This window comes from Tupaia chinensis, unplaced genomic scaffold (genome assembly GCF_000334495.1).
Source record: "Tupaia chinensis unplaced genomic scaffold, TupChi_1.0 Scaffold000280_1, whole genome shotgun sequence".
NCBI lineage: Eukaryota > Metazoa > Chordata > Mammalia > Scandentia > Tupaiidae > Tupaia > Tupaia belangeri.
In genome coordinates, this window is record NW_006159763.1 from 814,033 (window position 1) to 839,354 (window position 25,322).

The window sequence follows — 25,322 nt, forward strand, 5'->3', positions numbered from 1 at the left end:
CTGGGCCACCCTGCGTCAGTCGATGGCGACCCACCCTGGCACCCACCGTGAGCCAGAACTGGCCAGTCCCTGCCTGCCGCCTCGCCAGCCCCTCCCTGAAGGTGCAGGTGCCGGGAGGGCTTCGCACACCAATTCCTGAAGCCACATCCTCCATTGGCTCGAGTCCTGCCTCAGCCCTCCCGGAGGCCCAGGCCTAGCTTTTTCAGAGCCACATCAAGTAGCACGAGGGATTAAGGTTGCAGCTATTTTATTTACAAGTATACATTTAACACAATGAAATAAACACTGATATATTGAAGCCTAGTTTATAGTAGTGTAACAATACGTATCATTTTGATGATTACATTATTTTAAACAACAAACTACACTGAAAAATTAATGCCGATAAAATTCTTGGTCATAATATTATTAAGAAATACAATATATAAATTGAAAATATGATTGCTTAAAATTTGAAAATGGAAGTGAACTCATTTGGACAGAGTCAGAGTTTAACATAATCTGAAAGGGGAAAAAAGCTCTGACCCAAATGATGTCTTTCAGGTTAACAGAAGAAAAAAGAAGCAAGTGTATCGAAGGAGAACGGGCAGTCTGCTCTTCAGGCAGGACCTGTCGCAGCGGCCCCGGGTCCTGCACTGGGTCACATCACCGAGCACGAAGACTTTCCTTGTGAAGCTGCCCCGTCGATTTTCTCTGCCTCCAAAATTATCCTTCTGAAAACGTCAACGGCAGTCTGGAAAGACAAAGAGCCTCGCGGTGTGAAAGAGCCGGCGGGACGGGGTGAGGCCAGGCGCCTGCAGGTGCAGGCGGGGCGGGAGCCCCAGAGCTCCAGCCCCTGCCCCTTCTACGAAGGCCCCTGCTGGCCGGAGACTGGCACAAGCAGCTCCCCGCATCCCGCGTTGGTGGTAACCCCGTTTCCAGCTGCCCCGCAGCCCCAGAAATCCCCTTCCCAGACTGCCTCCGATTCTGGCCCCCTCACCCGTGGGGTCCCTTCTACTGTCAGCTTGACCCCCTCACCCCCACCCCCAGGACATGCTTTCCCTGCAGCACCTCCTGAGGGCCACTTCCTCTCATGCCTCTGGCACCAGGGCACACACCGGGTCTGAGACTCGAAGCGCGGTTGACCACATGGGAGTTCAGCGACATAGCTCCTCCTGCTCTCACCTCCCCAAGACTCTAGCCTCGACTCAGCCGGCACCCGGCCAGAAGGCAGCCTCGCTTCCCGGCAGGCCCTGTGATGACGCAGACCCAGGCAGTCCTTGCCATTCCACTGCACACTCCGGCCTCCCACAGCCCGGCCTCGCGGACCCCAGGCCCCTCTGCTGATGCCCACCTTCTGACCTTGTCCTCTAGGTTCCCCACGCTGCGAGTCCTTCACAATAAGGGGTCCCTGTCACTTTGGCAGGAAACCTTCTCTTAAGCTGCAGGAGGACAAAAACTGCCCCCCCCTCCTTTAAGTGCAGTCACTGTAATGGTGGGAAAACACCCACCTCCAGAGCCCCACGGCAGTGGCTGATATCGCTGCCAATACCACGCCGGCCCCACTGCCCCACTTCACGTACCCCAACACTATCCCCCGATCCCCCAGCGTGGGATTCTCGGGCCCGTGGGACCTGATTGGTGGGCTCTGCTCCACATGCCCCCACCTCTTAGCCACTTCTGTTCTGTCTTTGGGAGCCAGCCTAGATGCCACCATGGTGACCTGGGACAGCTCCTCCGCCCTTCGCCGACTGACTGCCAGAGCAGGCCCACCACACATCCGGTCCCCTCACTTGCAGGCAAAGGCTTACGCCCCATGCTTCCTCCTCAAACATCCTCCCATTTCCACACTCGGCCAGAAACCTGCTTTGCCCTTCGCCAGAGAGCAGAAACCACACTCACAAGATTCTGTGACAAACTCCCTGCCAAACGGCCCGCCCACGTGGACCCAGGATCGCCTGCTCTGCGTGTCCTGGTGGGCAAAGGAGGCGTCTCGTCCCCTCCTGATCTAAACCAGCCCCGTGCCTCATGCTTCATCCGGCCTCGGTCACTGACTAGACTGCCCAATGGTAGAGTGGGCAATGTACCAGACCTCAGCCTGACAGCCCAGCGGAACCTGCCGCGTTGTGAGGCCAGCCACGGGAGGGCTCCAGGTGGACGACTGCAGACGCCCCTCAGTCCGCTGGGCACACGTGTGCCCATGAGCTAAAGGGGGGCTGGTCGTGGCAGTGAGACCCTGCTGGAGGGGCTGTCCATCCCTCTCTCGTGGAAGAAACAGACTTTAAACAAAAACAAACAAAAACTTCTCAGAGTTTAGTCTTGTCACACCACATAAAATATAGCACGATCTCAGACAAGTTCTTAACTTCCATTTTTTATTTAACCTCTGGGTCCTCACCTCTAAAATGCAGGGATTTGAAAAGACACTCTCAAGCACAGGGCAGGCGCACAACGAATGGTTTAATTCAGTGAGAAAACCAAAGTTTCTCTGACCTCCTCGACTCTTACCGGAATTTTTCACTATCTACCCTCAGATGGGAGCCGATTCGGACACACCCCCTGCCGCCTGGAACCCGGGCATCAGTGACACAGATTTCACACCCTCCATGTCTAAACGCGAGGAGAAACAGACCTCCGATCACGGGAAGGCCGAGAGTGCTAGCACCCAAGACGCGCCAGAGCTGCGCAGTTATGGAGGGTGAAAGGTAAGGGGTGCCTCAGGTCCCAGAAGGAATTACGGGAGAGGAGAGAAGACACTGGCCGCCCGTGGTGGTTCAGATAACTGGATCCCGCATGGCTGACTATGCGATTCGAGCCCCAGATCTGGCGGCTTGAGAATCACACCAGGCACACGTGAGTGCATGCACGCCTAAAATCCCAAAAGGAGCAGGAGGGACGGGTGTGGGCATGGAGGGTGCTTTCTCCTCGCCTCTGCTTCTCTGGCAAATGACGCCCGGCAAATTATAAAAAAAAGGGAGGGAGGAAACTACTATTCATCTCAGCTGGATGGAGCAAGACGGGGTGAGGGGGGTGAGATCGAAGCAGAGACTGAGGGCAGGGCCAGACCTCAGGGAGGAGGGGAAGAAGCAGAGGGGCAGATGGCGCTTGCTGGTGATACCAAAAAGCCGCCAACCGCCCACACTGAACTGGGCTTCTTCAGAGAAATGAAGATCATTTATCTTGCTGTTCAGGGGAGCTATGTTCTAGACTCCCGAAATATTCAGACAAGCAGAGTGGAGGAAAGATTTTGTCACAGAATGACCAGAAACCACCGCAGAAGCACAAGAAACGAGAGGAATCAAGAAAATGTCTCTCCCCTAAGGGAAAGGGACAATCCCTCATCATCCACAGACAGACATGAGAACTTGTGGGAATAGGGAGTTCTGATAGGGAATTCAGAATATTCATGGTGACAAACTAAACGAGATGCAAGGGCTGAGAGATAATGAACTCCAGAAGGTGCAGGAGGAAAGAGACGAGTTCCAGGAGGTGTTGAGGTTCTTCCATGATCTGAAAGAGGAGATACACACCATAAAAAGAATCAGATGGAGCTATGCGAGATGAAGGCTGCCACTCAGGAAATCGAAACCTCCCTTGAAAGTATTAAAAGCAAATTAGTCCAGGCAGAAAAATCAAACCTCACATGTTGAAGGCAAAACTTCTGAGCTAGAAAAAAACAAGCAAAAAAACTGAGAAAATAATCCTGCAAAATGAGAATACAATACGAGAAATAAAAGACAGCATTGAACGCCCAAACATCCAGATAAAATTGGTATCCCAGAAGGTGAGGAAACTAGTAAGGGCATTGATAATCTATTCCATGAAATCCTGGAAGAAAACTTTCCAAACCTAGAGAGGCACTCAAATATCCAGACCCAAGAAATACAAAGGACCCCTAATAGAATCAACCCAAGATCTTCCCCAAGGCACATCATAGCCAGACTGGCCAGATCTACAAAGACAAGATACTAAAACTGGCAAGAGAGAAAAGCCACCCCCCCACCCCCCGAAAAAAAACAAACCAAACAAAAAAACATTCTCAGATAAATAAGACCTGAAAGAATTTGCCGATAGCAGACCACTCTTCAAGAAGTTCTGAAAGGAGTGCTCGACCAGGAAAACTAAAGACACATACAGAAATAAGAGAACAAAGAGCAACTAAGAAAATGACCAATTCAATGTTAGGGACAGGAAATATCAATAATAACGTTGAATGTTAACTTCCAGGATTTAAATGGAAAGACTGGACCACAGTAACACTGCATATTCAACAGAACAAAGTTGGAACATAAGATTGAACTGGAGAAATATAATTTTATGATTTTTGAGTAGAACATTACTGATTTTTTTTTATGCTTTGTTTTCCAAATGTAAGCATTTTACTTTCTTTTGAACTGTTGATAGGTTCAGCAATTTGTTAAAATGTTTTTCTTGTTTGTTTCCTTAAATGGAAACATAAACTTTTCTTCCTTCTTGACCCCTCTGGAATTGGAAAATATTTGGGAATATTCTTATTTTGTGGCAGAAGGGTTATTTGCATAAATTCAATAATGCTTGTTGCATTGAAGCAGAAATTGGGGACCAGCAGTTAGTGTAATGGCTATATTGCTGGACTCCCATGTAGTCGACCGCGGTTCAGGTCCTGGATCCAGTGGCTTGAACTCATGCCACGTGCTTGTGCGTGCGTGCCCAGGATCCCGAGAGGAGAGTGGAGAAGGGATTGCGTGTGGCCATCCCCCTGGGGGGTGATTTCTCGCTTTCTATCTCTCTGTCTCTGCCTGTCTTTCTGGCAAGCGCAGGCGCCCTATAGCAAAAACCTCTCCAAAATTGGAAATACTCATCTACTCATTATTGGACAGGGCTTTGACTGGAATGTTATACCTGAAGATCAATCAGAAAACGATGGAACTAAGGTGGATCTCAAGTAAACCAACAGAAGCTCTTAGAAAGATGACCTGGCACCAGAAATAGTTCTGCCTGGCAGAGGGGATTAGAGAAGATACATGAAAGAATTTATAACATAAAATAACCTAGACTTTTCCAGCCCAGCGTTGTAATCAGTGGAGATAGCAAAAGAGCAACCACACCAGAGGATTATACTGAGAAAGACTCTGAAGGAAGAAAAAGAGACTGATCTTTGCTGGCAGATGGTGCATCACAGAATACTTGGGCAGGGCTGAAGTGAGGGGGTTCATGTGTGACTTGTGTGCTGGGCATTTGCTTTTCAACAATGTGAGTAGCTGACATGTAAATATTCTCTCAAAAACATTTAAAACCAGGGGCCAGCAGTTAGCGTAATGACTATGTGGCTGGCCTCCCACGTAGTCGACCGTGGTTCGAGTCCCGGACTCGGCGGCTTAAACTCACACTGGGTGCATGTGCATGCATGCCCAAGATCCCAAGAGGAAAATGGAGGAGAAGGGATTGCGGCGTGGCCATCCCCCCTGGGGGGTGATTTCTCGCTTTCTGTCTCTCTGTCTCCCTCTGTCTGTCTGGCAAGTGCACATGCCCTATAGCAAAAACCTCTCAAAAAAAAAAAAATTAAAACCATACTGCCTCTGTTGTTATTATAGTCACAAACAAAATTATAAGAAATATATTGAACATTATCTTTAAAGTTCAGTATTTTGAAATTTTGAAAGTTGTTCATTGTCAAGAACCATGAAGTATGTGCAAAAAATGTTTGATATATAAAGTAAATGTTTGTGGGAAAATGTAAAAAAAAAAAAAAAAAAAAAAAAAAAACTGAACATTAATCTTGTCTGAGACCCAAATAAGATTAACACCCGTATAAGTGACCACCAGCAGACAGGAGGAAGGGCGGCCTCCGAAAGCCCCACTGTGCCTAGGAAGTGGGAGGACTTGGCATGACCAAGCACAGGGGTGTGCAGAGAGCCCAAAGTGGTGCTCTGCCCGGCTCGTGCTGCAGGCTCTACGTCCCCCACTGTGGACCCAGCACCGGCCAAGCATCTGGGCAGAGGGTAGCTGCAGCTGCGATGCGGCTCTCCGAGTTAAGGCTGGCAGAGAAACGCACGGATGAGGAGACGGGGCTAGGGAGACCGATGCCCAGGCCTGAGGAACGAGCGTGAGTCCACCCGGAGAACTACCCTGGAAACGGAGCAGAGTCAGTCACGTGACGCCCTCTGGGCTGGAACCTAACCTGATCACCAGGACACGCAGCTGCAGGGCAGAACATGTAGGAATCGCCGGTAAGCGGCCCCTAGTCATTTCTATGTTGGAAATAACACACACCTGATTCGGTGTCAGCCTACAGAAAAAGGGAGAGCTGCACTTGCACATAACACCAAGGTGGTTTTACAATGTAAGCCTCGTTTCTCTTCTAGGTCTGCACTCATTCCTACTTTCTGTTTGTTTGTTTTTGCCATAGGGTATGTGTGCTCACCAAAGAGACAGAGAGGGAAAGTGAGAAATCACTCCCCAGAGGGATGGCCATGCCTCAATCCTTCATCCATTCTCCTCACAGGACCTTGGGCATGTACATACATGTGCCAGGTAAAATTTTCAAGCCACTAGGCTAAGAATAGAACTGGGGTCACCCCCGTGGGATTGGGATTCAGCACCTTAACTGCCACACCACCTCCTAGACCCTGGACTCATTTTTGTACCAGCCTTTTCTTGGTTTTTAATTTGCCAGAGGGCATGTGTACTTGCTGGAGAGAGGACCTGAGAAAGCCTCTCATGGGGGATGATCAAGCCACAATCCCTTCTCCTCTACTTGACCCTCCTTCAGAAATGCACATTAGGGACTAGCAGATGGTGTAATGATAGAAATTAAAAAAAAAAAAAAAAAAAAAAAAAAAAAAAGAACATTAATCTTGTCTGAGACCCAAATAAGATTAACACCCGTATAAGTGACCACCAGCAGACAGGAGGAAGGGCGGCCTCCGAAAGCCCCACTGTGCCTAGGAAGTGGGAGGACTTGGCATGACCAAGCACAGGGGTGTGCAGAGAGCCCAAAGTGGTGCTCTGCCCGGCTCGTGCTGCAGGCTCTACGTCCCCCACTGTGGACCCAGCACCGGCCAAGCATCTGGGCAGAGGGTAGCTGCAGCTGCGATGCGGCTCTCCGAGTTAAGGCTGGCAGAGAAACGCACGGATGAGGAGACGGGGCTAGGGAGACCGATGCCCAGGCCTGAGGAACGAGCGTGAGTCCACCCGGAGAACTACCCTGGAAACGGAGCAGAGTCAGTCACGTGACGCCCTCTGGGCTGGAACCTAACCTGATCACCAGGACACGCAGCTGCAGGGCAGAACATGTAGGAATCGCCGGTAAGCGGCCCCTAGTCATTTCTATGTTGGAAATAACACACACCTGATTCGGTGTCAGCCTACAGAAAAAGGGAGAGCTGCACTTGCACATAACACCAAGGTGGTTTTACAATGTAAGCCTCGTTTCTCTTCTAGGTCTGCACTCATTCCTACTTTCTGTTTGTTTGTTTTTGCCATAGGGTATGTGTGCTCACCAAAGAGACAGAGAGGGAAAGTGAGAAATCACTCCCCAGAGGGATGGCCATGCCTCAATCCTTCATCCATTCTCCTCACAGGACCTTGGGCATGTACATACATGTGCCAGGTAAAATTTTCAAGCCACTAGGCTAAGAATAGAACTGGGGTCACCCCCGTGGGATTGGGATTCAGCACCTTAACTGCCACACCACCTCCTAGACCCTGGACTCATTTTTGTACCAGCCTTTTCTTGGTTTTTAATTTGCCAGAGGGCATGTGTACTTGCTGGAGAGAGGACCTGAGAAAGCCTCTCATGGGGGATGATCAAGCCACAATCCCTTCTCCTCTACTTGACCCTCCTTCAGAAATGCACATTAGGGACTAGCAGATGGTGTAATGATTACGTTGCTGGACTCCTATGTAGTCAACCATGGTTCAAGTCCTGGACCTGGGGGCTTAAAACTCACACCGTGTGTGTGTGCGTGTGTGTCAAAATCACAAAAGGAGACTAGAGGAGAAGGGACTGCAGAGTGGCCATCTCCCATAGGGGGTGATTTCTTGCTTTTTGTCTCTCTGTACCTGTCTCTTTGGCCAGTTCATGTGCCCTATAGCAAAACTCTCTTTAAAAAAAATGCACATGTGCTCAGTGTGTTTTTCAAGTCAGCAGGTCTGGGACTAGCACCATGCATTCAACCCTGTAGGATCCAGCCATCTTAACTATCATGCCAGCTGGCCCAGTAAAAGCCTTTACATACAGAATAAAATAATAATATGCGTTCACAACAGGAACTATTTCTTTTTTTTTTTTTTTTGAGTTTTTTGCTATCGGGTATGTGCGCTTGCCAGAAAGACAGACAGTGACAGAGAGACAGAAAGCGAGAAATCACCCCCCAGGGGGATAGCCATGCCACAATCCTTCTCCTCCATTCTCCTCTTGGTATCTTAGGCACACACATACATGTGCCTGGCGTGAGTTTAAGCCACAGGGTCCGGGACTCGGACCGCGGCCAACTACATGGGAGTCCAGTGACATAGCCTTTATGCTAACTGCTGGTCCCAAGGAACTATTTCTTTTACTGCTGATTTGTTTACCCTACAAATATTCTAGATCCTAGTTTATAGATAAGTAGAGCACAGATCAAATTTACAAACACTTAAGTATCGCCTCCCTAGAGCAACCCAAAGCTTGCTGTCAGGAATGGCAGGAGACCCAAAAGCAAAAGGAGTGATGAAGCTGCTAGCAGGGGAAGGCGTGGCCGTGGCTGCTGAGGGGGCAGCACCGGGTGAGTCTCAGAAAGTACACACCTGGTTTTCCTTGGCAGAGGATTCCAAAAACGCTGCATTCCAAGATTCTGCCAAAGCTTTCCCTTCTTCGTAACTGATCACCCTAAAGGAAAAGAACACTTTAATCGAGCACTTTGCTCTGCACTACATGAAACATCTATCATGGATTTATCAGTCAGACTGGGCCCAATGTCATCAACTACACCTGAGCTAGGGACAGGACAGGCACTGCCGCCGGGTTACCCATGCTCCAGCAAGCTCTCCCAGCTCATGACTGGCTTTTCCAACACTCCACTACCTGTGCAGCCCAACTGCTTCATGCCTGGGTTTTAATAAAGCGCCCATAGCCGGGGCAGTGGTGAAAGGGCCTCTGCTAACTGTCATGCACAGCCCACGGGAGCCCCTTCACTTGACTCCGAGCGCCTCGCCCGGGTCTGCCTGATTACGTGAGTGCCACCCTTTTCCTTGGGACCCTGCTTTACAGCATAGCGGTCACGCTGAAGGCCATCCCTGCCAAGCGTGCACTTGCTTTTCCAGTGGAACTGGAGATCTATCTGTGGTTCTGCTCTCACTGTGCACGACTGGACAGACAGAGCATAGCTAATGACATTCTCGCCATCAGAAAATCATTAGGAATGGTGCTTTGGGGACTTAGTTTCATACATCAAATCCCCTAAGTCGGAAATGGTCTAAAAGCTACATACCTTTCCATATGCAGGTCTTTCTTATTCCCAACCAGCATAATAGGGATCCTGTTTATAAGACACGAAACCCAGAAGACGAGTCAGAGCAGACCGGCCGGCCGTGAACACGCTGTGAAAGCCGTCCACGGAGCGGCGCAGCTGTGCTACTTACTGTACTTTCCCCACCATGTCCAACAGCTTGCCGTGGATGACCTTGATCACTTCAAAGCTAGAAAACACAAGTCTGGAGTCAGACGTCCGCACCCACGTCCGGCTTCACAGTGCACGTTATGTAAAGTTCACAGAGGGAAACTGGAAAGGGGCAGACTTGCCACTCTAACAGTAACGAAACACAGATCACTTTCTTTCCTCCCCACCGATCTTTTGCACACACACGGGCATGCATGTGACACTCAGTAATATTTACTAAAAATGTTCAAGGTGACAGGTGAGACATCTAAATCTGAAAGGCTAACACTGGCCGACAGACCACATAAACCTGAATTTGCATTTCCCAACGCATTCAGCACAGAACCAGCTGCTAAATTAAGCCTGTGGCCCCTTCCTTAGCCAGAGGACCTAGTGCTCAGTGCCTCCCTTCTTTCCAGGAGTACCCGTTCTCTGGGGGGTGTCACTCTCCTGGCTTGGGATCCAGTCAGTGTGCCAGCTCAGGCTGAACTCAGAGACGTGGACACGCACCGCGGCCCCACTGCACACGGTCTGCCCAACCCCGGTCCAGTCAACCTCTTTGTCACTCAGTTTGTTTCCCTGTGAAGTGAGAAAACTTCTCTGCATCTCCGATGAAACCACGTTGTGTTATCACACAGCCCAAGAGCACAGCGACCCCATACGGCACACCGCACGCTCCCCGCCCCGGCACTTGGGCTGGTGTGCAGAGCCCGGCCGCCCAGCCAGCGCCGCTGCTCACAATGTGGCCGCGCCTCCCCGTGACAACGTCTGCAGCGGTGGTAACCAGGATGGCACTCAGTACAGGGCCAGAGGAGCCAAAGCCCATTCTCGGTCATAAAGGCAAGACTCTTACCGAAAAGCCTTACTTCCTAAGTTCAGAGGATACAACAACCAGCAAGAGAAAACTCCCAGGGCGAGTTAGGAAGTCCATTCTACGTTAACACGGTGAGCGCACAGGGGAGCCGACCTATGCTTTCCCCATTTCTATTAGCGGGAAAGACTCAGATCATGCCCAACACCTATGTGGGCAGCTCGAGGGAAGAAATGAAGAGTTTCTGATTCTGACACATGTCCCCCTTCACGACTTGGTGGCTTTGTAAGGAAATCCCAGAAACACGTTTAGCCTAATAATTAAGTCCAACTGCACTACCACCATCCAGCACGCTCCTTCAAAGGTTCACGCCGCCTGGTGTAAGCGGCTCGCGCAAGAACAGAGCCTTACCTTTTGATTGATGTAACAGAATACACAAGAATGTAGCCATTAATATCTATGGAGTATGTCTGAGGAAAGATGGAATATTCGTCCTGTGGAAGGAAAATAAGCGAATGAGAGCACGGTCCACAGAGCACAGCCAGCAACCTCCACCCGAAGCTTTCACACAAGAAATCGAGTCAACGAGAGAACCCAAGTAAAGCACCTGCGCTGTCAGTCCTGGGACAGTCTAGACACTGATGACCTGGGACGGCCTGGGGTGAGAGTGGGCTATAGGCAATATCCAGAGGCGGTCCTGGTCGTCCCAGGGTCACGGTGTACCTCTGCATACTAGGGGCTGAGGGGCACTGACGCAACTGCCGATTCCCAGGAGGACACGACGGGTGACCTCACCGAGATGCGAGCACTACCGCACTTCTGTGAACGCATCCAAGCTCTCTGACCCCACAGGGACCTTGCGAGTGCCCCAGGTTACTCCATCATTCTGGGGGTTCTTTGCATCTGAAGCTGTCTCTGCAAACCGGTCCCAATGGCCTGCACATGACGCTAGTATTAGAGGGCTGTCACCACCAGCATGTGACAGTGAGAGGGAAAAGGGAAGGGAATCCAGACGCCAGACCATGGGTGTGCTGGCTTCTGAGGAAGGAGGTCCCGAGCAGCTTCAGAACAGCGCGGGCCCATGGATCTGGACACGCCAGCACGTCGGTCCACAGTGCCACAAAGCGACCTCGTGAAGCTGCCCTGGATGCAGAGGCACAAGCACACAAGAGGCACGGTGCCAATGCAGTTTTCATCGCTGTCTGGTACGAGCGAGCCAATCAGGTGAGACCGGATGTCGCTACACACATCTCAAGCGCTGTTACAGTAAAGTCACGTCCTGCCACCAATAGGTAAAGCAGCTAACCTAGTTACAGCTACTGTTCGGAACAGCCTGGAATTACTGCCCTAAGGTACAGTCCTTAAATAACAAAAGAAAAATGAAGTTTTATTATCAATTCTTTGATATCATAAATAAGACCATAAACAAAATCCCAAATGATTTTAATTATTAGCTCAACTATAATCAGTCCCAAACTCTAAAGGGAAAATGTGGAAATGAAGAAAAGAGTGATGTGTAAGAAGCACTGTGCGGGTCAGTAGGCGGCGCAGTGATGAGGCAGCTGGATCCCACATTGCTAACTGCGTGGTTCGAGTCTTGGACCACAGCATGAAAAACACTCCAGGTGTGTGTGTGTGTGTGTGTGTGCGCGTGGCCCAAAATCCCAAGAAGGGAGGAGAAGGGATTATGGCGTGGCCACACCCCCATCCCCCCTGGTGATAGCTTACCCTCTCTCTCTCTGGTGTGCAGACACACCCTGAGCAAAACTTTAAGAAAACAAAAAAGGGGACCAGCAGTTAGTGTAATGGCTATGTTGCTGGACTCCCACGTAGTCGACCACGGTTCGAGTCCTAGACCTGGTGGCTTAAACTCATGCTGGGCGCGTGTGCGTGCGTGCCCAAGATCCCGAGAGGAGAATGGAGGAGAAGGGACTGTGGTGTGGCCATCCCCCCTGGGGGGTGATTCCTCGCTTTCTGTCTCTCTGTCTCTCTCTGTCTGTCTGGCAAGCGCACGCCCTATAGCAAAAACCTCTCAAAAAAAAAAAAAAAAAAGCACCATGCAAGAAATAGCCAGCGACGGCCGGCCTGGACTGCTGGTCCGACTGCAGAGGCGAGCAAGATGGCCATGCCTGTAACTGCCGGGAGGCGGAGGCAGAAGAGTCACGACATGGCAAGCTCCTGCCTAGAAACAAACACGGCCAGCTGGGCGATGCGGCAGGATGACTGCTCAAGCATGCTGGCCGTCACTGTATGGAGAGGTGGGTCCGGCTCCCTGGGCTGACCTAAACACCAGGCGTGCGTGCCCCAGTGTCCTGGGCTGACCTAAACACCAGGCGTGCGTGCCCCAGTGTCCTGGGCTGACCTAAACACCAGGCGTGCGTGCCCCAGCGTCCTGGGCTGACCTAAACACCAGGCGTGCGTGCCCCAGCGTCCCGGCTGGACGGGCAGGCTGTAGAGGGGGGCTATGGCAGCGGGATCCTGTTGAGGATGTTTGTCTCTCTCATGAAAGAAATAAAACTTAAGATAAATAAATAAAAACCAATCAATTAGAAGGTATATGGAGGAAAAAGACTCCCAACTGCAACAGCAGCCACAAAACGTTCCTAAGGATAAACTGAATAAAAGCACATGATCAAAAATTTTAAAGAACTCCCCTTTCTAAGAGACAAAATACAACAGTGCACTATGGTCTTAGGCAAAAACTAGACTCATGGGGCCAGCAGGTGGCATGGTGGTTAAGGTGTTGGACTCTCACATGGGCGACTGAGGTTCGAGTCCTGGACCTGGCAGCTTGAAACTCACGCTGGGTGTGTGTGCATGTGTGCTCAAATCCCAGGAGGAGAATGGAGGGGAAGAGATGTAGCGTGGCCATACCCCCTGGGGGGTGATTTCTCACTTTCCCTCTCTGGCAAGTGTATGCACACTGTGGCAAAAACCTTTAAAAAAATGCGGAGTCATAAAGATATCCACTGATTAATACTAAACCTATAAAGATGACATGGTTCTGATAAAAAGTACAGCTCTGGCCTAGTCACAATGGCAGGCAGTGACCGTCTGCCGGGGAGGCTCAGGAGGCCCAGGTTCGGCCTGTAGCAAACCTGCTGAGGCAGCTGCACAGGCCTGGAATCCTGGCTAACTGGGAGGCCAGGGCAGGAGGGTCACAGCACAGAGACCCTGGCAACAACTGCCTCTGTCCCTCTCCTAATCCCACGCCCCACCCTCTCAAATTAAAACAGGCTTTCTGAGAAAGAACAGCAGCTATGAGGGCAGGTGGGTGGACGCCACATGATGTTACAGTGATTCAGTGATGCCGTACTGGCTTAGAAATAGAGCACTGGACAGTCAAGACCCAAACAGGGAAATGATAATGCTGGCATTCAAATCAGTAAGGATTAAAGTAACCCTTGGGCCAGCCAAGTGACCTAGGGGTTAAGGAGGCTGGATCCCACAGAGCCAACTGAGCGCTTTCCTGACATATAAAAAAGAATTCTAGAGGCTGGCAAGTGGTGTAGTGGTTAAGGGTGTTGGACTGCCACGTGGCTGATCACAGTTCGAGTCCCGGACCTGGTAGCTTGCTTTCTTGCTTTCCCTCTCCATCTCTCTCTGTCCCTCTCTGGTCAAATTATAAACAAATAAACAAACAAATAAAGTTAAATAAAACAATTCTTAAAAAAAATTCCAAAGACATAAAAGTAAAATGCGGGACCAGCAGTTAGCCTAATGGCTATGTCACTGGACTCCCATGTAGTAGACTGCGGTTTGAGTCCCGGACCCGGTGGCTTAAACTCATGTCAGGTGCATGTGCATGCTTGCCCAAGATCCTGAGAGGAGAATAGAGGAGAAGGGATTGTGGCGTGGCCATCCCCCCTGTGGGGTGATTTCTTGCTTTCTATCTCTGTCTCTCTCTGTCTTTCTGACGAGCGCACGCGCCCTGTAGCAAAATCCTCTCAAAAAAGAAAAAAAAAAGTAAAATGCAACGCTGAGGTCATAGTTGCTATGGCCGTGACCCGCAGCCGCGACTCTTGGGTTTACACCTGCTGTCCAGCCTAGCAAAGAGCAGCTCTTCCCTCCAAGGGCCTTGTTGCTATCAGTCATTTCATAGCTGCCACCCCCCACTGCAAGAGGAGGAGTCGAACTCTAAGGCTCCAACCCTAACCCTACTCAGGCGGCTCTCTTTGAGCTAAGGCCGCCTCATGGAGACATTGGCTCCCTTGTTCCCCAAGTCGTAGGTGCACCTTCTGTGAGGAGGACAAGTTCCCCAGGGCCCAGAGGCCCAGAGGGCTCATGACAACAATCCACCAGAGTCTAACGACTAAGCCATGACCCCAGCAGCAGATGGAGCACGCAGTGTAACCAAGGGAAGTCTGTGTCACTGCCCTGGGTACAGCTCAGAGGCATATGTATTGTTCAGCCTCCAAAATGGACACGCCAGGGTTTGCTGGGGCTGCCGGGATGCGACACGGCCAGCAGGCTGAGCCCACGCCTTTGGCCTTGTCTTCAGTTCGGTGGAAACTGAAATGAGGAGAGCTCCGTTCCTTCCAAGTTCACGGCAGACAAAGCAGGGGGCCTGCATTCCCAGCCCATGGGACGGGGCCCAGCAGGCAGGCCTACTCCAACTCCCCGAGGTGCCAGGGAACAAGCCCCATTTGACATGCAGATCAGTTTATACCCACTTGCCCTCCTGCTAGTGTAAAAGGCGGGGGAGCAGCTACAAGCCCATCCTCCATGGGACAGGGGTAAGGTCGGGCCAGCAGAATGCTTTCTAGGAAAGTGGGGCTGGGCACCACGGCAAGGGGCTTAGCTGTCTTGTCTGCTGCCTTCCTGTGTCCCCCTCCCTCCTCTGTGCCCCTTCCACACACTACTGCTACATAACTAATCTAAGCACGTGCCAACTGGGGGACTAGTGACCCCTCCAGTTATCTGCTGTCTAGCAAATCACATCCACGCTCTAACTATTGAGTTGTGGGAATAGCCATGATGCATTCTTACACAGAAAAATAACGTCCTGACTTCTCCCACTACCCAACAATAATCACTCTCAAACCCCCTAATCACATAACCCAGCTACACAAACTTAGGGCAACATTCCCACCTGGGCCTAGATGCCAATCAAACCGACATTTCATTGCCCGAGGCCTCTCCCCCGAGAAGATTTACTTTTGCTCCGAATGTAGGAGAATGCACTTTACAGAGGGGGTAAGCCCTCAGACAGTTCTCTATCTAATACAGGATCCATGTTTAGTCAACAGAGACCCATGTAGTAAATGTGCAGTAAATGTGAGCCTCGCTATGTTAAGAATGTATTTAAAAGAATTCTAAAGGAGACAAACAGGTGATTTGGGAACTGCCACAGATGTCTTGGAAAAGACAAGGTCGACAGTGTACGCGCACCCAGGGACACGCAGGGTGCACGGCTCCCGGCAAGGCGGTTAAGCCCCGGTGCTCGGGCCAGGACTGGCAGGTGCACTAAGTCTCAGCTGCCGGAGGTCACTTACCTGCCCAGCTGTATCTACAAGTTGAAGATGATATTCTTGTCCATTTACTGTGATCAACTTTGTGAAAGCTACAGGGAAAAAGGACATTAAATATCAGTTTAAAAAGATCAGATCACCTAGACTGAATACCACCCAACCAGGGTCCCTAATAATTTCACCAAAAGCCAACCTCCTACCCCTCCAAGAACAAATCTGAGCTGTATAGTATAGATCCTTCCTGACCTTTGTTTATGTAGCTAATAAATAGTTTGTGCCAACTAAAGTGTGGTTAGACTGGAATCCCCCTTGTATAAAACTGCGAGAAAGGTGCACTTGTGCTCACAGGAAAGAGAGACTCAGAGAGAGAAAAAGAGGAGGGAGGGAGAAAGTACCTTCTAGAAGAGCACGGCCATGTTGTAATACAGCCTCCGTTTCTCTCTCACCTTCGGGTTTGGGGATGTACACGTGTGCCCAGTGGGGCTGGGATTTGATCCCGGTCAGCCATGTGAGACCTGGCTCCTTAACCACAGTACTATGGGGCCAGTCCATTCCTGAATCTGTTTCAAAGAAACTAAAGCTAAGCTATAATTCAGAGTCTAAAAATGATCTGAACGCTGACAAGTCCTTCCTCTTGTGACACAGGTGCAACCTGTGTGGAAGCACAAAGAGCTAATATTAATTGCTCAGTCCATGAATAGTAATGATCCTCTTGACAGATGAAGCGTCAATGGGACAGACGTTCTGTGCTGAAGCCGTCATTCCCACTTAGCTTAAGATCCAGCAATTTGCCACAACTTCTCTCTACTGAGGGAGGGAAATGAGACTCAAAGAGCTTCCGGGAAAGTTGATTCAGAATTCTAAGACAGACTCCAAACAAATCTACACAAAGAGGGAAAACTATTAACAGCAATGGCACATTACAAAGCAGCCACCTGGAGCCCGCCAAGCATGTGGCAAGCCTCTGCACACCCAGCCCGCGTGCCAAGGTGAAGACAGGTGGTGCGGGACCAGCAGGTGGCATGGTAGTTAAGGCGCTGGACACTCCCACATAGCCGACCATGGTTCCAGTCCTGGACCTGGTGGCTTGCTGTCTCGCTTTTCATCTCTCTCTCTCTCTGGTCAAATTAAAATGAATGACTGAATAAATAAATAAATAATTTTAAAAAAAGAGAAGACAGACAGGTGGTGCAGTCTATCCCAGCTCAGCTGTCACAGGTCACTCTGTCCCACTGCCAAAAGGTAAAGCAAACATAGACAAGTAAAAACGATGGAGCCAACCTGACAAGGAAGATGGACAGCTCTTATCGGAATTATGTGAGTTCCGTAAGGAGAGCAACAATGGCTGAGACAGATGCGACAGTCCAAGAGAATCACAGCAGCGTCACTCTTCCCCAGGCAGCACAGGGGCCAGAAGTCAGGGGCGGAGATCACATACAGACACTGTAACGGACACACCTCACCGTTCGGGTATCCTTTCCGCATGCACCGTCTGGCAGATACGGAAGGAAAGGAGTGGCTATTAAGCCAGATGAAAATCGAATCAGAGTATTTCAAGTTGGGGAACACCCAAAATAACATGCCTCATCAGAAACGTTCCTTCTCCCACCGTAACCTCTCTGAACTCCCTGAGCTTCCAATAACTGCCAGCCGGGGGGTAGTCACCACGCAGCCGCATAAAAACCTTCCATCAGGTAAGAGGGAAAAGTTCATTTAGAGTCGATGAAACTTCCATAAGAAACCCTGGTGGGCAAGGCCAACGCCCTCAGGGAGCTCCGAGTAACTGGTTATGGAGTACAACATGGTCACTGCATCTGCGCCCCGATTCCTGACACAGAACGTGCTCACCCGTTCCGATACCCTCTGGAGTGCCTGCCCTCCCAGCAGCACGGCACTACACCCGCAGCTCAGGGTGCTACACCGCAGGGCGGGGCAGAGGCAGACACACCTCGCACTCGCCCGCCCGCCGCCGGCACGTTTTCTCTAGGGGAGTGGAGAGACAGGGTGGGGAGTCGGGGTGGGGGGTTGTCTCTGAGTTGGAGAGGAGGCGGGCAACTTTGCATCTTTATTTTGAATGTGATGGGAAACCAAGGGTCTGAGCAGGGGAGTAAGACAGTCCACATTCTAAAAGATCACTCTAGCTACGCTGCAACAGACAAAAACGGACACAGGTGACCAAGTGAGCGCCCACAATGGTGACCGACCTCGTGACTCTCAGGAGCCACAGGAGACGACAGTGGCCTGGATGAGGGGGCAGAGTCTGGATGTATTTCAGGGGAAGGACCAAAATGACACCCTGATTGGAAGTGGGGCATTAAAGAACGGAGTCAGGATGGCTCTAAAGTTTCGGCTTGACAACTACTGACGGATGAGTCGCCACTCGTCAGCAGCGACAGAGACTGAGGAGACTTCGCGGATGGCGTGGAAGGGGACCGAGCTGAGCTTACACTAAGTCAAGTCTGCAACTCGTACTGAATACTCTGGGAAATGAAAGCAGGCAGAAAGCAGCCCAGAGTTTAGAGAGGCTGGAACTGGAATGCCTCTCTGTGGGCTAAGGACAGATGGCATCTGAGAAGGGATGATCACCAAAGGTCAGTGCGGAGAAAAGGCCTGAGCTTGGCCCCTCTGACGCCAAGTCAGAAGAACGCAGAAGACGCTCCCAGGAGACAGGCAGCGCCGGCCAGTGAGGCAGGAGCAGAGGGCCAAAGGCGTGCCATGTGTACTCCGCACCGCAAGCACCCGACAGTGGGGTAGTGTCTGTGACATCAGAGGGACGAAACCCCCCTATGCACAGCAGTACAGTAAACCTGAGGCCTTCCCTCTGCCCTTGCCAGCGAAACGGCCTCTTCCTGTTGCTGCAGAAAGGAGGGAAGTGTTGAGGAGTGGGGCAGACCGGGAGCCCACCCCCCTCTGCCCTCAGGCCTCCTCAGGCCTCCTCGTCACCATGGCACTCCTCCAGCTGGCTTTTCAATCACTGGAGAGATTAATCCACTTCCAACCTAAAGCCGTGAAATTCCCCTAAGTAGACTAACAGCTACTCATTAGCAAAAGCTATTAAGGAAGATAATGGAGGATTCCAAAATCTGGTATTGATGAAGTAAGAGCGAGTTACTGAAGTGTGTGACTCTCATTTCATATCCCACTGAGCGGCCTACCAGCCTGGCCTGGCCTACACTACCCTTCCCTACCCTTCCCTACCCTACCCTACCCTACCCTGCCCTTCCCTACCCCCAGTGCAGTGCAGTGCAGTGCAGACAAGGCTGCGAATGTGAATGCGAATACCAATGCGAACGCCCATTCTCTGAGAGGCGCCCGCCAGTGGTGGTGCTTGAGACTGGCAGAAGCGGTAAATGCTGCTTCTGCTTCTGTTAGAATCTACCACTAGTCTAAGTTCACTAACAATTCAGCTTGTGTTGAGCTGCCAGAGGAACACTACGGTAGGTAAGGAGCATACTGGCTTAAGTCGTACTTGGTTTAAACATTTCCTCAAACTAGAAAATACATGGAGGTTTTCTGCCTTTATAGCCATACTTCAAGGAGATGTGCTACCACTGACTGTTTGCTCTGAACAGCCTGCCTGTTCAGACTGTGAACACTAATGTAAAAACGACTAGGTATTTCTGTATCTACAGAGTACCATTTAAAAAAATATAAAAAACTGTCGTTTATTTATTTCACTATCAACAAGGTCATGATAACGTTTTCTCTCTCTTTTTTAAAGAAAGAATTAATTTTACTTATTTTACTTTGTTATTTTAATCTGACCAGATAGGGACAGAATGAGAGAGAGAGAGAGATGGGAAGTGAGAGAGCAAGCTGCCAGGTCCGGGACCAAAACCACAGTTGGCCACGTGGGCGTCCAGAGCCCTTAACCACCACACCACCTGTTGGCCCCAGTAACTTTTCTTTCTAACTCACTGTTCTCAGCTTGCTTGCTTTTTTTTTTTTTTTTTTTTTAAACCAAACAGTGGAGGGAAAGGGTAGAATACAGGTTGAACTATTAAAAAAATGGGTAAGTAGAATTTGATGTCTGAATATGCCTCGTGAACTTCATTTGTTTTTGTTTTGTTTTGATATAGGCACATCCACTTGCCAGAGAAAGAGACAGAGAGAAAGTGAGAAATCTCCATTCTCCTCTTGCGACTTTGTTAGGCACACACATGCACCTGCCGCATTTCTCAAGCCCCCAGGTCTGGGACTGGAACTGTGCAGTCAGCCATGTGGGACTCAGCTACCTTAACTCCCACACTGCCAGCTGGCCTACCTCACGAACTTTTAAGGGATACAAATAATCTGATATTCATTTCTGTTCTTGCATAAAGACTTAAAAATAATCTAAAAACAAAAAACCGCAGGTTGAACATTCCTAGCCCCAAATGCTCCTAAATCCACGAGACTTTCTGAGGGCTCACACAATCAACACGGTGCCATGACAATGGGCCTGGGCCACCGTCCAGCATGCTGGAAATGTGCACCCCGTGGGCTGGCCCCCATGGGAGGGCCGGGTTTGACCCTTCTGGCTTCCCTGTGTATACCGAGGTGCATACATACCAGCATCTAGGGTGGCTGGGGGAGGACTGTGGCTCTGGGACCCTGTTGAGGAGTGCTTCTCTGTCTCTCTCAGAGGAAACAAATTAAAAACATACACTATATAAAATTACCTTTAGGTTATGTGTGTATGGTGCACCTGCAACAGTGGATTTTGCGTTTAGACCTGGGTCCCATCCCAAGATATTTTATTATGTGTATGCTAATATTCCAACATTGTGAAGATTCCCAAATCTTTTAAAGCTCTTCTGGTCCCAAGCATTTTGGATAAAAGATACTCAATTTATACCTTTAATTCATTTGAGATTTTGAAAGTTTATTATTGAACACTAAGATAAAAACCCACATAATTATTTCCATCCCCATTTTTTTCAGTTTTTTGTTTTTAGAGGCTTTTTTGCTAAAAGGAACATGCATTCACCAGAAAGACATGGAGAGAGACAGAGAGACAGAAAGCGAGAAATTGCTCTCCAGGGGGAATGGCCACGCTGCAATCCCTTCTCCTCCATTCTCCTCTCAGGATCTTGGGCACACATGCACACGCGCCCAGCCTGAGTTTAAGCCACTGAGCACAGGACTCAAACTGCGGTCAACTACATGGGAGTCCAGTGACATAGCATTATGCCAACTGCTAGTTCCGTAAAACACGATTAAACATGATACTGACACCCTTAAAAAGAAAAGTCACAATCTATTTTGGAGAAAATATTAAGTGGTGTAATCTGGACTTTATTCTATCCATTACCTATAAAAAAATTCATATATAACATGATGGCTTTCCTTCCAACTCCATTTAAAATGGCACAAGGATAGGAAATGTATAAAAATAACTTTTATGGGCAGAGAGTACCCAGAAACCATCTTCTATTGTTCCATGAATGAAACTCCTGAATAAATATTACCTTTTCAAGGCCATAAACCCTAACTTGCTATGTGTAACAAACGCAAGGCCAAAAGCCTAACTTGCTATGTGTAACAAATGCAAGGTCTCGGTCATGGTGTTCCTCCTACGTTCTTACTTCAGCGGACAGGTAACCAAGCTCATTCACCAGCATTCGCATTAATCTGCTGCTCCTCACGTTTACTCTAGAAGTGACCAGCTACGCAAACAACACAGCATGCAGCCAGGACTCCTCCACGCTGACAGAGGTTACCTTCAAACATGGGTGTCTGCTTAGGTCAGTTTAGCAGCCACCAGTTTCCTTCTCTGCCACTGGCACACGAGGACAGAAACGACAGCAAAATATTTTAAGCCAGGGGGGTGGGCAAGCTTCCTGTAAAGCAGAATGGAGAGTAACCGTTCTGGCTTTGTAGGCCGAATGGTCTCTGTTGTAATTATTCAGCAACTCTGCCATTCTGGAGCAAAGGCCACCATAGACGGTATGCATGGGAATGAGCCTGGCTGTGTCCAGTAAAACTTTACTTATGGGGTGAGCCCAATGGCTTGGAAGACATGCCAGCCACATGTGCATGCATGTGTGCATGCCCAAAATCCTGACAGGAAAGAGGAATGAAGGGAAAAGGACTGTGGGTGGCATGATCATGCCCCACTGGGCATGTTTTCTCTCCCTGTAGTGCATGTGCCTTCTGGTAATTAAAAAAACTTAATTTATGAATGCAGAAATTTGCATTTCACATATTTCCCTATTGCATATTATTATTCTTCAGGCTTTTTGGCCTTAAGGCTGTGGTTTGTCAACAGCCTTCTAAAAGCCATAGTATTCCCAGGAACCAGCAGTTAGTGTAATGGCTATGTCGCTGGATTCCCATGTAGTCGAGCGCGGTTCGCGTCCTGGACCCGGTGACTTAGATCTCACGCCAGGCACGTGTGCGTGCGTGCCCAAGATCCCGAGAGAATGGAGGAGAAGGGATTGCGGCGTGATCATACCCCCTGGGGGGTGATTTCTCACTTTCTGTCTCTATGTCTCTCTCTGTCTGTCTGGCGAGTGCACGCGCCCTCTGTCTCTCAAACGAGTGCATGTGCCCTATAGGAAAAACCTCAAAAAAAAAAAAAAAAAAAAAAAAAAAAAAGCCAAAGTATTCCCATCCCTTCTGCAAGGCTGGGCAGGTGACGTCTTTGAACCCAGTTATTCCAGCTCGTGGACCAAGCTGTTAAGTCTGCTTCATGTCTAATATGCCAATCAGGAACTGAAGAGCCTCATGTTTAAATCTTTATGTTTTTGGTGACAAATCTTAGACAAATCCTGGTCTCAGGAACCAGAGGATGAGGCCTATGGCCCACCTGGGGGCAGCCTAAGACAAGATTGCCTTCCAACGAGCCACCTTCCCTGGGTGGCACAGTTTCAGATACCCAGAGACCCCTGCAATGAAGGCGGGTCTCAGGATCCTGGAATCCTTCAGGAAGATTCTGAAGCCACGGACTGCAAGGTGAACACAGGAAGGTGGTGGTTGGCTCTGGTCTCCTATGCTTATTCCTGCCCTTGGCCTGAAATGCCAACAGGTTTTTGAGCTAATCTTTCTTTTTTTTTTTTTTTTCTAAAAAAAAGGTTTTTTGCCTCCAGGTCCATGAGCCTGTCAGACAAGAACCAGCAAGAAGGGAAGTGACAAATCACCCCCCAGGGAAGATGGCCACGCCACGATCCCTTTTCTTTCAGGGATCTTGGGCACACACACACATGCCTGGCATGATTTTCAAGCCACCAGGTCCTAGACTCGAATCATGGTCAGCCATGTGGGAGTCCGTCGACATAACTGTTACGTCACCTACTGGCCCCGAGCTACTGTCTTCTCAATGGTGTGACTCCTCTCTCCAATTCCAAAACAGCTCACTTCTCAACGGTTTCCTAAGATTTTAAGGCTGGAAATAGAGAGGCAGGGGTGGTACTTCTGTAAGAGTACGGTACAAGGGATCCAGAGAGGTTTTGTTCTTTCATTTTAAGCTTGGATTCCCCCAAAAGAAAGGAGGGTGGTAAGATTATGCTCTCTATTCCTCTTTTCCTGAAGCAAAGTCTGGAATAAGAAGGTTCCAAACCAGGACCAGACTCCTACTGACTTAAGTAACAATTTTTAGATGGCAGGGGATATGAGCCCAGAATGAAAAATCATCTGGTGTAAAGCTTTTGGAAGCTTTCTTTGTCCCCACTGAGAGATACATAGATTTAACAGAATACCCTGGTAATCAAAGCCTCCACGAATATACAATGGCTATTTGTACATAAAAGACGCTTCTCAGTTTATAAGTACTTGAAAACAATACTTACTGTTTTCAATGGTTGGATCATAGGAGTCAACAAATTGGCCTTCAACAAACTGAATTGTCAATGAGGATTTCCCTGTAAGAGAGAACAATAGCTCAGTATGTATTCACATATTTTAGTAAAAAATATAATCCTACTGTTTAAAAAAAAAAAAACACTCTAACAGATGAAGAGAGAATTGGGTCAGAAAACATTCCTTTAATTAGCACTTAAGCCACTTCAAAAACCAAAATGTTTCAGTAATTTGCTTTCTATGAGAGGACTTTCAGCGACTGCTCTTACAAGTTAAGCGCTGTGGTTACATTAACAAGTATTACTGACTCGGGCCAGCAGGTGGTGTGGTGGTTGAGGTGCTGGACTCCTACATGGCCTACTACAGATCGGGCCCCAGACCTGGCAGCTCGCTTTCCCACTTTCTGTCTCTCTCTAGTGAGTGCACATGCCCTATAGCAAATTAAATACTCGTAATAAAAAATAAAATTAAATAAGTAATTCTTAAAACAAAAAAACAAATATTACTGACCAATGAGCACATTGGACATTGTGCTAAAGGTAAGCTCAAGGTATAAAACTGAGCTCATCTTCTCTGATGTTCTTAAAACCTGGTATTTAATTCTAATACGGAAATTAGTAAGACATTATTAGTTTCTTTGTGCTCTGTATATACAGCTGTTAGAAGCGTAAACAGGTGTTATTTGTTAATGAGGACGTGTACAGTTATTCTCAACTGGGCTGGACTGAGGTGTACATCAAGCTGGGTAAAGTCTCTTTATAATCTAAATGATGTACAGTGATTAAATGTATAAATAATAATTAAAATTAATAATAATAACAATAAAACTAAAAAGAAAAAAGAAGTGCAACCATGTATGATTTTAAGAGTAATTCAGGGCCCACCCCAGAGCATACTGGTGAAGATGGCTAGATCCCCACATGATTGACTGCATGGTTTGAGTTCTGGACCCCATGGCCTGAAAAATACACAGGGTGTATTTTGTGTGGATGCATGCCCCAAAATCCCGGAAAGAGAGACAGAAGAGAAGGGACTGATCATTCAGCACCAAAGGCCCAGCAGTATCTAGACAATTAAGAAACACACTGAGAGGCCAGAAGGTGCAGCAGGAAAACACAATGCTCTGTGAGGCGCTCCCATGTGGGAGGGCTCTCAGTTCCAATCTGGAGACCTCCCTGAGGGCCCTGGGCACAGGCATGCCTGTGATCTGGGCCTGGCTGAAGGCTGAGGGACCATGGTGTTGGAACCCTGTTGGGATGCTGTCACTGTCTCCCTCCCTCTAAGAAACTTAAAAAAAAAAAAAGATAAAGAAATGCTTGAATTTCATAAAACCATTAGGGATAACTGAGCCTGTATGTAAGCAGATCAAGAACTAAGACCTGGGATGGCCCTAGAGCCTGTGGTTAAGGGAACAGGAGCCCACATGGCTGACTGTGGTTCAAGTCACAGCCTTGGGGACTTGGGAAACAGGTCGGATGTGTACGCACGTGTACATACACCCCGTTGGGGAGCTCATGCTCCCTTCTCTCCCTGTTTCTCTCAGAGGAGCACATGTGCCCTCTGGCAATTGAAAAAAAGAGAGAAAGAAAAAAGAACAAGAACTAGAGCCCTAACTTCTTACAAGCACTCTGAGGACTTCAGAACAGGGCATATAGCCCCGGA

The 25,322-nt window shown here is 49.0% G+C and overlaps 1 protein-coding gene across 1 annotated transcript; it reads right to left on the reverse strand.

Moving 5' to 3' along the window:
- Window positions 1-230: 230 nt before the first annotated feature.
- RHEB (Ras homolog, mTORC1 binding) lies at window positions 231-23,722 on the reverse strand (the record flags this gene model as incomplete). Its single annotated transcript, XM_014588496.1, is given in 7 exon segments — window positions 231-733; window positions 8,749-8,830; window positions 9,432-9,479; window positions 9,583-9,639; window positions 10,822-10,904; window positions 15,906-15,973; window positions 23,651-23,722. Coding segments are annotated over 7 exon segments (503 nt in total), but the record flags the coding sequence as incomplete, so codon positions are not given.
- Between the last annotated feature and the right edge of the window lie 1,600 nt (window positions 23,723-25,322).